Below are 12432 nucleotides of genomic sequence, written 5' to 3'. Positions count from 1 at the left end.
CTAGAGTGTGCTAGATGGGCACTAGAGTGTGTTAGATGGGCACTAGAGTGGGCTGGATGGGCACTAGAGTGGGCTGGACGGGCACTAGAGTGGGCTGGACGGGCACTAGAGTGTGCTAGATGGGCACTAGAGTGTGTTAGATGGGCACTAGAGTGGGCTGGATGGGCACTAGAGTGGGCTGGACGGGCACTAGAGTGGGCTGGACGGGCACTAGAGTGTGCTAGATCGGCACTAGAGTGGGCTGAACGGGCACTAGAGTGGGCTAGACGGGCACTAGAGTGGGCTAGACGGGCACTAGAGTGGGCTGGACGGGCACTAGAGTGTGTTAGTTGGGCACTAGAGTGGGCTGGACGGGCACTAGAGTGGGCTCACTCCTCACACAGCACCATCCAAACTTATTTTGGACAGAGAAGATAACGCAATAGTGAGGTTGTTTGCTTGGGCAGCTGGAAGGGCACACAGGATGCCGAGAGACCTGGTGCTGCCTCTTGATCTGAACGGCGACTCAGTGGGTGAGACAGTTGGGCTCTCTTGAGGACCTGTCAGTCACTGTCCTGAGCAGTGATGTATGCATATTGCTTTGCATGTTTGCTTCTGAGAAAGCCAATGAACTCTTGGGAATGCAGCCACAGACCTGGCCCTCATAGGTTCCTTCTTGGAACACTGAGCAGGGCTTGCCTCCTTGAGTGCATCACCTGAAGGTATGGTGAGGCACAGGGACAGAGATGCCAAGGGAGATTCTTAAGGGCTATGTCCCAACCCCTCGGGTCTTTGAGGACTGCCATGTATGTCAAAGGAAAGAACATTGTTTCAAAGTTGGTCAGGCTTGGGCTAAATTCTGACACCGTCACTCACTAGCTGTTAATTTCTTCACCAGAAAAGTATGTTGTTGAAAGAACTAATACGCATATGGACCTTTCTCTCTGCCAAGTCCCCTTTGGACTGATTCTGATATATTGGCCTATTTGATCCACAGAACCCTCTAGGGTGTGGGCTGTGTTAGAACCTCTGGAACAGCATGAGGACAGGAGCTTCCTCAGGGTCCCAAGACAGAAGCCTCCAAGCTACGCCATGACCTAAGCTGTCAGGACTGTGTTCTACCCTATCCATGAGACAGTGCATGGCACAGACAACTTGTGAGAAGCCTGTTGTGCTGAGTGCCACCCACAGTGGAGACACAAAGGGTGGCTATTTTATCCTGCTGAACTCCCGAGTTACAACTAGAAAGGGCTGACAGGCAGACAGAGATCGCCTGTTGGCTCTAGGTCACAGAAGGTGGCAGAAATAGTCATTCTCCCCTCGACTCAGAAACCCCTGTGTTCTGAATTCAGGCTGATGTCTGCTAGAAGCAGGTTCCAAGTCCCCAGCTCCTCTGCAGAGGGCACACAGGGCTTCCATCTAGTCTGCACAGGAGAGGGTCTTATGCAAGCTTTCCCGGTAGCAGGTCATTCTGGTGGTTCTGGAATCTCAGAGGAAGCCTGTGTGCTCCCAGAACCAGTCCCGTGTCATCCTCTGACCACAGCACTAGTACTTGGAAGGCAGGTTCTCAGACGGAGAAGGGAGAACAACAGAACCAAGAGGGTACAGTAGGTACCAGCTAGGACAACCTGGCAGCTCATATTGTCCCTCATCATAGCCCCACCCTCCCGAGTCCCTCATTGTCACAAGAGGGCCCAGCTTTGGTTTACCTTATACCTGGCTCCTTTGGTTCCCGGACCCATGGTAGCCTCACTCTACCACAGCTTAAGCATTCATCTACCGTCTGTCTGCTTCCTCCTGACCTTTCCCCTAAAACTGTGATTGCCCCCTCACACACGTGGTCATGCTTTGCATTCTCTCCTTTCAGCTCTCCTCAGCGTGACTCCTCTGCTACTTGAACTAACTATGGCAGATACTACTGTTTCCTGGGCACTGTGTGCCCTGCACATGTTGTGTGCATTCGTAACAGTCTTACACAGGACTGTTGTGATCTTCTCAGCGTCTTAGAGAAATTACCACACTTGTCCCAGGCCACCCTACTGCTCAAGGGCAGTGCTGGATTTTCCAACCCAGTCTCCTCACCTGTCACCACATCCATCCCACTCCTGGATTCAAGGGCTATCTCAAAGCTAACACAAGCTTCTCCCTGCAGCTTTCCCAGGCACAGCCATACAGCTGCTCAGGCTGTCTGTCAAAGGGAGAGGTAGTCACGAGCAGGTTTGGCAGTGCAGTGCAGCATATAGAGAGGACGCTGTGCCAGCTCCATGACACCCCACCCTCTGAACCTACAGTGTGGGCTTCTCTTGCACCTTAAAAAATTCATATGCCTGTGGCCAGCAAGCACCTGGGGTTCATGGCAGGACACTTTTGGCTAGCCTCTTGCACGAAAGATACCACTGTCAACAGCCTGGGTTCTGGAATCAGAGAGCATTGGAACTGTGTGTGGAAGAGAACTCCAACCCATTCGAGTCAACTGCCTCATCTATAAAATGGGAATATGAGGGCCTGTGTCATAATGTTTTATGAACACTAAATGAGATAATGTGTGTGAAGTACTTGGCATGCAGCCTGTGTGTAGAATCAGCAGTGGTTTTACTGTCTGTCTCTGCGTGTCCTGGACTGCTGTTTTCTGGTCTCTGTTTGCCAGGAGTTTCTAGATGTCTAACATGCATCCCTCTCTGCCTTGGAGCTGGAGGTGGACATTTTCTCCCCATTTGATAGAGAGTGGAGATGGAAGTGAAGCATCTTGGGAAAGGGTATCCAGAATCACCACTCTCATACTCTGCTGCCCCTCCCCACCCCTGACCAAAGTCACTCTGAAACCAAATGCTCTTTATTACCCAGATGGTTCTGCACTTTAGTTGAATTCTGCGCCTATAAAACTGGATAGTAAATTTTAATTGTAACCCAATAGGTTAGAATTTAGGAGCCAGTGATGGGTCGAAAGTGGGAATGAGTGGCTGGTAGTTCTTTGTGTTTTTAAAGTACTGGTATGTGACTAGGGCCAGGAAAGTCTCTTCCTCAAGTACCCCCATTGCCCCATGTGACCTAGTAACCTAGCAAAGCAAGAACACAGGCTCCCTTTATATCTTCTGCTGTGGCCATGTGTCCATGAGGATGAAACGGCAGGGAAACACGGCTTTCATAAATGGGGAATCTCCACACCCAGAACACCAAGGAAGAACGTTCTATAGCAAGGATAAGTTGGAAACGAACAAATATTAGTCCAATAAGACCACATAAGGTCCACAAACCCCATAGTGTAAGCATGGTATGGCTGATTTCTGGGTCCAATTTTGACATGGGCTTCAAAAACCCCATTCAAAAGTTATATGCTCATGCAGATGGGATTTTGAACTAGTGAAATGAAGAAAATAACTATATACCCAGCCTGGTTGAAGTCTTAGGTTATTTCTTCTGATGTCCACAGACAGACTATTACCACCCTTGCTAGGATTGTTGTGTCCTCTCTAGTACAGACCGACAGACAGACAGACAGACAGACAGACAGACAGACAGACATTCTTTTGCTCAAATGTTTCTGGCACGGAGACTCTATGCCAGGGTCCCCACCTCAGATCATGACAGTGAAGCACGTAGTCCCTATGCCAGCAACACACTCACAGACAGTGACCTATCTGCTTATCCCCCTCCCGCCCCAACTTCTCTGAGCTAGAAACTCATGAGCTCTTTTATGTCCTGAGAAGTCTGGCATCTGGGTGCAAATTAAAGTGAGGCCGAGGAAAGATGAAAGACAAGGAAAATAGTAGAAGGGGGAGGAGCAAAGATGAAGAGTCCAAAGGAGGCAATGGATGGGGTGGTGTCCTGAGATTCCTAGTATCTTTGTGCATAAACATATGGCACATGTATAAACACACACACACACACTCATGCATATATTGACAGAGACTAGAGGCTCACGGCTAGAGAGAAGGTGGGCCCATTGCCTATAGTCTCTGAAAGTGCTTATTATTATCTATAGATCGGAGGGGCAAGGAGATTATCTCTAAGACTCATTTTCTCATTACAAAATTACATATACAAACACGCATGCATGTGTGCGTGTGCATGCATGCACACCTGCATGCATACATGTTCTGCATCATCCAATAAACAAGTACGGAGAAATACGTTGCTGTAAGCATGACTGTGAATGAGCAGCATGTGTTGCCATGGTGCACAGCCTGCTGCAACTAAAGAGACCCCATGTGGACACTTCCTCCAACATCAGCATCTACAACACTGAGCACAGGGGCTGTTTTCACTGTGTGGACAATTGTGTGCACACATGGACTTGCATCTTACTTTCCGTTGTTGCTTCATCTGTAGATTCTGCTTCCTCCTGATAGGCAAGCAGAGCTGAAGGACATCCAGAGTTACGGCACATAGGCTCACAGCCAGAAGACCCATGAAGTCTGGCAGCCTTGACCCTGCTTCTGGCTCAGTCCCCAACAACTGTGTGCACTAGTCACTCACTGGGCTTCTCCGCCCTCTTACTTTGCTCACCTTTAAAATGGGTTTGATCTTCTTGTCCTGGGAATGTAGATGGCTGAATGCATAGAAACTACTTAAAACTGAGTAAGGATGTTAAGGGCTCACAACGTCTGATGATCATCCCTCAGGATTCCAATTTTCCCCTGTTTTTTCCATTCATCATTCTTCACTTTCCCTGCTATTTATCTTGATAATCCATTCTAAAGCCCTTTCAGGATAGAATGTAATATAAATATATGCATAACTGAGATAGCATGCTAGACAGTAGATGGGATAATGTTTTCAAAAGATAGCAGCACAACAGTGGGGTTTTTATCATTCCCACTTCCACCTCCCTTCCTCATGTATCACTGTCTTTCCCAATGGAATCGTCAAACTGTAAAATCCCTTATACACATATTGAGTTCCAATTAATTAGCAAAACCCTTTATACCGTGGTTTACTAAACCTATGTCCATAAACTGTCCATGCTTATCTGACGTAATATTTGGTTGTGTCTACATTGGATTGGTTTGAATGAGAATGGCTCACATAGGCTCATACATGTAAATGCTTGGTCTCCAGTTGGTGGCACTGTTCACAAAATATGGCCCTGTTGGAGGAGGTGTGATGGTGTGGGTGGGTTTAGAGGTTTCAAAAGCCTGTGCCATTTCCAGTTAGATCTCTCTGTTTTATGGTTGTTGCCTAAAGATGTAGGCTCTCAGCTAACGCTTCTCACCGTGCCTGCCTGTTTGCGCCCTTGCTTCTCATCATGATGCTCACGGACTCACTCACCTTCTGAAACTGTGAGCTCCAATAAAGTCTTTCTTCTGTAAGTCACCTTGGTCAGGGTGTCTCACCACTCAATAGAAAAGTATCTAAGACATACATGTATAGTTTCTCTTGGAAGAGGGCTCTCTCTATTCATTCAATTCTGTAAGGGCTCTATGAGCACCTAAGACCCCAAAGCTCCACTAAAACCTGAGCTCTGTTTTGTCCCCATCTTACCAAAGAACTGGCTGGGGGACCATAGGCAAGACGTGCTGTCTTCCTGACCTCAGTTTTCTCACTTCTGAATCAAGATGCTGGGCTTCCTGCCATGACACCAGCGGAGGGGGGGGGGAGGTGGGGAGGCACCGATTCTTACCTCAAGGTCCCGTAGCACAGGATGGTCTTCAATCCCTGGGAACAGCACCCGCATCGTGTAGGTCCTGTAGTCCAGGAAGGGAATCCCAGCTCCATCCAGGTCGCTGGTGAGCTCATGGATATCTGTCTGCAGCTCTGCAAAAGCTGGCACAACGAGAAGCCCATGAGGGGCCTGGGGTGACAGCCCACTAGGTGACACGCTTGCCTTGCAAATATGAAGACCTGACTTTGAGCCTTAACTCAAGAAAAAAAAAAAAAAAAAAACTCCTGGGCATGGTCGTACACACCTATAATTCTAGCATTCAGGCCACGGAGACAGGGGGATCCTGGTACTCACTAGCCAGCTAGGCTACCCCAGGCCAGTGACAAACCCTGGTTTAAAAAACAAGGTGGGCAGAGCCTGAAGAAAAACAGCTGAGAATCTTGCGAGATGCTGGGGCCAGTGGATGGGGGCCAGCCTGAGAGTTACCTCTCTAAGAACGCCCAGAACTCTCAGCCTGGTTCTGGGGGTGTGATCTAGGGACCTGTGCATGCAAGAATGACAGAGCTAGATGGCATCAGCGTGGGAGAAAGCCGGTCTGGAGTCTCAAGTCTTTCAAACAGCAAAGGGATGGAAAGCTACCCTCAGACCTAATGCTATAGGGATCAAAAGAGAAAGGGCTCTGGTTTGCAAAGTCTGTTGGGAAGGGAAATATAAAAGGGCAGGAGGACAGAGGGGACAGGACAGAGAGATGAGCCTATGCCTAGTGCTACACTTAGAACCAAGCTTTCTTAGCAAAGTCAAGAACAATAAAAAAAATAGTTTGCGCATTCAATTCTAGATCATACAAATAAGGCTTGGGCAGAGGGCCTGCCACTCTAACCTCTTTCTTCTGCATGGATCTGAAGGCACACCTTTGACCTTCCTGCCTCAACGCATTGCTATCCAGGGGGTTATAATTGTCTGTGAGGGCAGCTCAGACCTCCAGATGGATACAGTCACAAGGCCCCAGCTGGCCCCTAGGAAAATCTGGCATGCAGCACAGCCCAGAGCCAATGCTGGCATACTCCATCCTGGCACAATGCCCCCTGAGGCCATCCTCTGCTACCTAAGAGCTGCAGCTGTCAGTCCTGCTAAAGTATGGCATTCTCCTTCGTGCATGCCCCCACACACATCTGCATACATGCATATATACACATACATGCACACATATGAACAGATTGCATTGGCACACACTGACAAATAAACAAGTCGTGATTGCTGCCTAACCAATGTTTATTTTCATTTATATAAACTTAAGACTAGGGAAAAGGAGTAGCTGGGTTCAGAAGGGACTCACAAGCTCTAAGGGCTCTAGGGACATCAAAGAGCGAGCCCATTACCTAATGGTGCATGGTGACATATAAACATGACACAAGTACCCTGAACTGCACACGGGGTCCTGCTTTGTCCCTTTTGGTGGCTATGGTAAACTGATGTGAGGTCTGTGGGTTTCCATGAGTCTCGATGCCAGGAGAGCCCTGCTGGTAAGGATGGGTGCTCAGCTGGACACTAGTAGATGGCAGCCTTTTCTGGTGCTCCCTTTCTATGGCCTTGCTCCCCATTCTGTTATGTGGATGCTGGGGTTCTTGTCAAGCAGTGATGCGAGAGGCAGAAGCCCGGATGCTTCTGAACACACTCCACTGCATGCGAGCAACTGCATGTTCCTAAAGGGAGCCAGGAGACCTCTATGGCATGCACTGTCGCCACAGCCTAACAAACATGTATTGACGGCTCATCTTAATTGCTAGCTTGAGTGTACTGAGAAGTACCTAGGAGATTAGGGAGACTTATCTCTGGGTGTGTCTGTAAGGGCATTTTCCGAAACAGTGAGATAGTAATTATTGATGGATTGACTCATCCTTTGATGGATTCATATGATGTTGCTGTTGGGAAGGGATTGATCTATGGAAGGTGAGGCCTGGGATCACTGGAGTGTGGGCTGTCCTCGGGACTATGTATTGCCTGGGTCCCTTTCTGTTTCTGCTCTGCTTTGCTTCCTGACAGCTATCAGTTTAGCACTCTACCATGCTCCGCCTACTCTATGATGGATGAACATTCTGAAACCATGAGAAAAGAAGCTCTCCTTTGAGTTGGTTCTGTTGGGTAACTCGATCACAGTCTTCTAAACTGACCAACACACTTGTGCATATCCGGAGTAAAGAACATATATCTGTGTAGGTGTAAGTGGAGAGGAGTGGGGTGCACATGTTTGACTTATATAAGGGTGTGCAAGCATGTCAGTGAGGATGCAGAATGGAAATGTGGGCTTGCACACATGTATGCCAATATTTCCAAAGCTCAGGTCTGGGCTGGTGTATTCTAGTGTAGGTGTGGGTAGCTTCCTGGCTGACAGTAAAATCTCCACACAAACCCTTGCCCTGAGCCCAAGCCACCTCATAAACACGCAGAAGTCGCCTTGGCATCCTGGAAAGTGCCTCCATGCTCAACTCCTTTGCAGTAAGATGCCTCCTTCCACCCAGTATCATAAGGGTCCCCAGCCAGAAGCCATGGTCCCATTGGGACTCCAGAGGTTTCTGCCCGCTGAGCCTTTCTTCCCCAGGGAGCTTCTAGAGGAGCTTGGCACCCCCGCCCCCACTCCCTTCAGCTGCCTCCTTCTGATTGGGCTGCTTCACTGGCCAGGAGGAAAAGGAGGGAGTCAGGTTTGATGGGTCTGCAGTTTCCTTTAAGTCACCCGGCGCCTCCAACATTCAAAGCCTCACGCCTGCCACACATAAAAGAGATTCTAATCACTACACCTAATTAGAGGGAAGAGTACATTGCAGAGAAAAAAATTAAGCAGTGTAAATATAATAAAAGGCAGTAATTAACAGTCCCACAAAGCAGATGTCGGGATGACAGTTGAGTTGAAGGATGCAGAGATGCATTGGAGCCTTGTCCCCATCAAAAGAGGCGGAGCTTCACCAGTGGAAACCTGTATGATGCTGGAGCCCAGGTACAGGGCTGGATTAACACTGGGTACATACAACCCACTGAGAGATAGTTCAGTTCCTTCTTCCCCGAGTGAGCTTACAGAAGGATGTCCCGGGGTTCTATGAGTCTGCGAGCTAAGCTGCCTTCTTAGGTTTGACACCACTGATCTTTCTTCATGGTGGCTTGGGTACATTTTTCAAACATGAGCTGTGAAACACTCTTCCTTTGACATCACAGTTCAATGCCATAGAATTCCCTTCCAGCTGATAGAAGAAAACTTCTTCTAACTGGATTGCTTGCATGCATCAGGTGGAGTCAACCCCAAGTCCTCCCTGGAGGAGACTGGCCACTCCCATCCCCTGCTACCAGAGTTCTGAATCTGGACAGTGTTCTTAGTGTATAGATGATCTCAGAGCATATCTGGAAGGAGTGGGGAGAAAACCAGAAGTAGATTTCTAGACAAGGTTTTTAGTCTGGGACTCTGGCTAAGCTCAGACTGGTAGAAAGGTTCTACAGGTCGAACACCCAGCCTGTGAGGTCACTCAGTGCAGCCCAGCTTGCTGGCCTGTGAATGGGAAGCACACACATATACAGCCACACACACCCTGACTCACACAAGTACATACATGTATACACACAACCTCCAGCACTGCCTGCTATATCTAGCTATCTGGCCTGTAAATGAAAGACATGAACACACGTGTATATTTACACACATAACTACCACTCACTGCAGTTCCACCAGCTGGCTAAAGTACTTACAAACACGTATATAACCTTCAGCGCTGTCAAATGCTGCCCAGGCTTGTTGGTGTTGTAAAGAGGCACATATGTGTATATACATATATGCATATATTGTCTTACATATGTTAACATGCATACACAACCTCTAACGTTACCCACTGCTGCCCAGCCTGCATACTTGTATGTGACAGGGACACATGTGTGCACACACAGACTCCACACCAGGCACCAGCACCTGGACACTTTGTACCTTCTTTGCACTCCAGGGCCACACGGGACTCAAGGTTGTCCATCTGCATCTGCAGCCGCTTCAGCGTGAGGTCGCTCTCTCGGGACTTGCGTTTGTAGGCGATGAGGACGGCCACAATGAAGATGATGAGGAGACCACCAGCCACTGCGATGCTGATGATGGCGGGCAGGCTGAGCGGGCTGTCTGGAGCAATATACACCATCCCAGGGGAATACTCCATGCCACCCACTCGTGCCTGTGGACACAGAGAAGAGAGGGGTGGTAGCAGGGCAGACTGGGGAAGAGTTCTAAGTCAGAAGGGAAACGTGATTGCCAGTGAGAACCCCCCCCACACACACACACCCCATCAGAAAAATAGAAGAGAGCACATGGACAGCAGGGACCACCCTTCTGCTATGTGCCCATCTCTCACTCAGGAGGACACAGTCATCATAAGGGAACAGTTCACTACTGCAATGCAAACACAGTGACATAACGCCAACAGCTGGCTTCCCTGAGACTCATCCTTCCATCAGGTTGAGAACTAAGACACAGAAATGGCATCATGGACCACTGTACACCAATGACGATCCTTGTCTTAAAGGCCTTCTTGGCCCTAACAGACAGATCATCACTCTGTTTAATGATTTGCCCTTGTTGTATCAACCAGGACAGAGGGAGTGACAATACCTTAGACGCTGGCTAGTGGGACAGGCACATTGGGACAGGTCTGGGTAAGCTGGGGGGGAAGCTCACAGTGGGCAGAAGTCTCCAGTTGCCTAGATACAGCCGAGCCACTCCCACCCAGCATCCCTCAAGCTCCATCCGCACATAATGGGATCCCAGTGGCCTCACCATCACTTTGTGCCTGCCGATGAGGTTGGGAGACTCGCAGAGCAGCTGCACGTCGGACACCGTCACGGTGCATGGTTTCTCCCCGACCAGCACGGTGTAGTTCAGCTTCACATTGCCTCCAGCCACGGGTGGGATCAGATTCTTGCCCTAAGCAAACAGGAAAGCCCCATTTCCAACCTGAGTCAGGACCTCCTAACCATTAACCCAATCTTACGGATGAACTGGGAAAGAGGCCGTCATCAGTAAGAAGTCCAAAGATTTGTGACATGTGTTAGATGTGCTGTGTTAGGAATTTGCTCCCCTATACTCTAAGAGATAATGGGACTTTTAAGATGTGGGACTTAATGGAAGATCATGACTTCCCCACATCTTAAAGGTCCCCTCTGGTTCCCTTGTTACAGCTCCTGCTAGAAGGTCTTCATGAGAACCAAGACTATTACTGGTCTTTCATTTTCTAGATCAATGAGCGAGTTGACTGTTTTATTTTTTTCCCTCTGTAAGTACCCAGCATCAAGTGTTTTGTGACAATAACAGAAAACAGACCAATACATTACATATCCTCTCTTCCTCCCAGTAAGAAATCAATAACTGATAATTAAAGTGCTATGAAAACATATTTGGAATACCTTTAGGATGATGGGGGTGCCAGGCTTGAGCTCCAGGATTCCTGAGGGACTGAAAGCCTCAAACACAGGGTTAGGATAGTAGGTGAAGTTGGTCTTGTTGAGAATTAGCAGAGACTGGACATTGTCTAGGATGAAACCAAATTCTTCAGGCCTCTCAGTGAGATCTGACTGGTGGTCAGGACCCAGGGCAAGGGCTGGAGCCTGGCAGGTCATCTCAGTAGCATTGAGGACCTCACAGATCTGTAGGAGTCAGAGGGGACAATGAGAAATACCTCTTGGGTGCCATTGGTACTACATGGGGTTTTATATGCTACTGGGGAGGAGAGCACCAGGTCATACTCTTGGCTGCTCACAGATCCCACCCTGAAGCTTTCTCCTATCTCTGGATTTGCCCATAGTGAATATGGCAGTGACTAGGTATTTTCTAAACTGGGTAAGAACGGCAGGATAAGAACGAAACCCAGTGAACTTTGGAAGTGATTGTTCTTCCAGACCTACAGCTCCAAAAGCTAAAAATATGGTCATGCCAACTCCCTTATCCCACCAACCCAGGATGTGGAGGTGTCCCATGCCGCTATGAGTCATTGTATGTAGGCAAGGCCCTGCCAAGGGACTCACATTGATGTGTTCTTTCCCTCCATGCTTGGCACGGATCTGGGGATTCTGTATGAGATCCAGGTGAGTTCCCCAGACAGCGATAGGTGTGTTCCCACTGCCCAGAAAGAAAGAAAAGAGAGTGTGAACCACAGCCAAAGGAGATGCAATGGCCATGACAAAATGGTTATCAGAGTGAGCTATGACAATAAGGATGAGGAAGCGAGTTGTGTCCTTGGAGACAAGAATGAAAAAGTCCCTCAGAAGCCCAGAGAGAGGATAGTGGGGACCAGATACCCATATTGTTCCTTGATGAGTTGTTTATAACACGCCCAGGTTACAGCAGGGGCCTTAGTTCGCCTAGGCTCCCAGCCTGGAGCCTGCTGTTTCAGCCCTAGAGCCTCCTCCCCTGGTCCTCACCACTTTCGGTCTTGTTCTACAATAATGGTCCCCAGCAGAAGCTCCAGTGTCTAAGCACATCTGTTTTCCATAGCAACTGTGCTTGACGTTTCCTCCTTGGTGGCTTCAGTCCACCTGAGACCTATGAAAGCCATGACCCAAGCCCAGACACCTCTTCCAGGATTTCTTCCAGGATTACCAGTGTGACACGCTCTGAGACTGGAGTCTCCTGTGCCCTGGAGTGACACAGGGCACAGATAAAGGGGACGCAGGTGATTCACCTCAGTGTGGCCTTTCAGAGGATGCTACACTCTGTGCCCAGCAAAGCTGAGAGGCTGGTGGGGAGGATGGGCTTCCCTGTGCTTGACTATGTCCTACTTGGAGTAGAGTGAGGAATGGCTTGCTTGCTAGCCGACTGAGTGTCATTGGCAAAC

The 12432-nt window shown here is 48.8% G+C and overlaps 1 protein-coding gene across 1 annotated transcript in view; it reads right to left on the bottom strand.

The window, feature by feature from the left end:
- Positions 1 to 12432, bottom strand: part of Plxna4 (plexin A4) — a 454143-nt gene that overhangs the window by 44564 nt on the left and 397147 nt on the right. Inside the window, exons 17-21 of the mRNA XM_057770711.1 lie at positions 11624 to 11717; positions 11006 to 11245; positions 10380 to 10526; positions 9546 to 9780; positions 5600 to 5742 (exon numbers count right to left, since the gene is read on the bottom strand). Coding sequence (XP_057626694.1) covers positions 5600 to 5742; positions 9546 to 9780; positions 10380 to 10526; positions 11006 to 11245; positions 11624 to 11717 — 859 coding nt within the window. The remainder of the gene's footprint in view (positions 1 to 5599; positions 5743 to 9545; positions 9781 to 10379; positions 10527 to 11005; positions 11246 to 11623; positions 11718 to 12432) is intronic.

Source organism: Chionomys nivalis, chromosome 1, assembly GCF_950005125.1.
Source record: "Chionomys nivalis chromosome 1, mChiNiv1.1, whole genome shotgun sequence".
NCBI lineage: Eukaryota > Metazoa > Chordata > Mammalia > Rodentia > Cricetidae > Chionomys > Chionomys nivalis.
The sequence above is the reverse complement of the archived record's forward strand: the minus strand, read 5'-3'. Positions and strand labels throughout refer to the sequence as shown.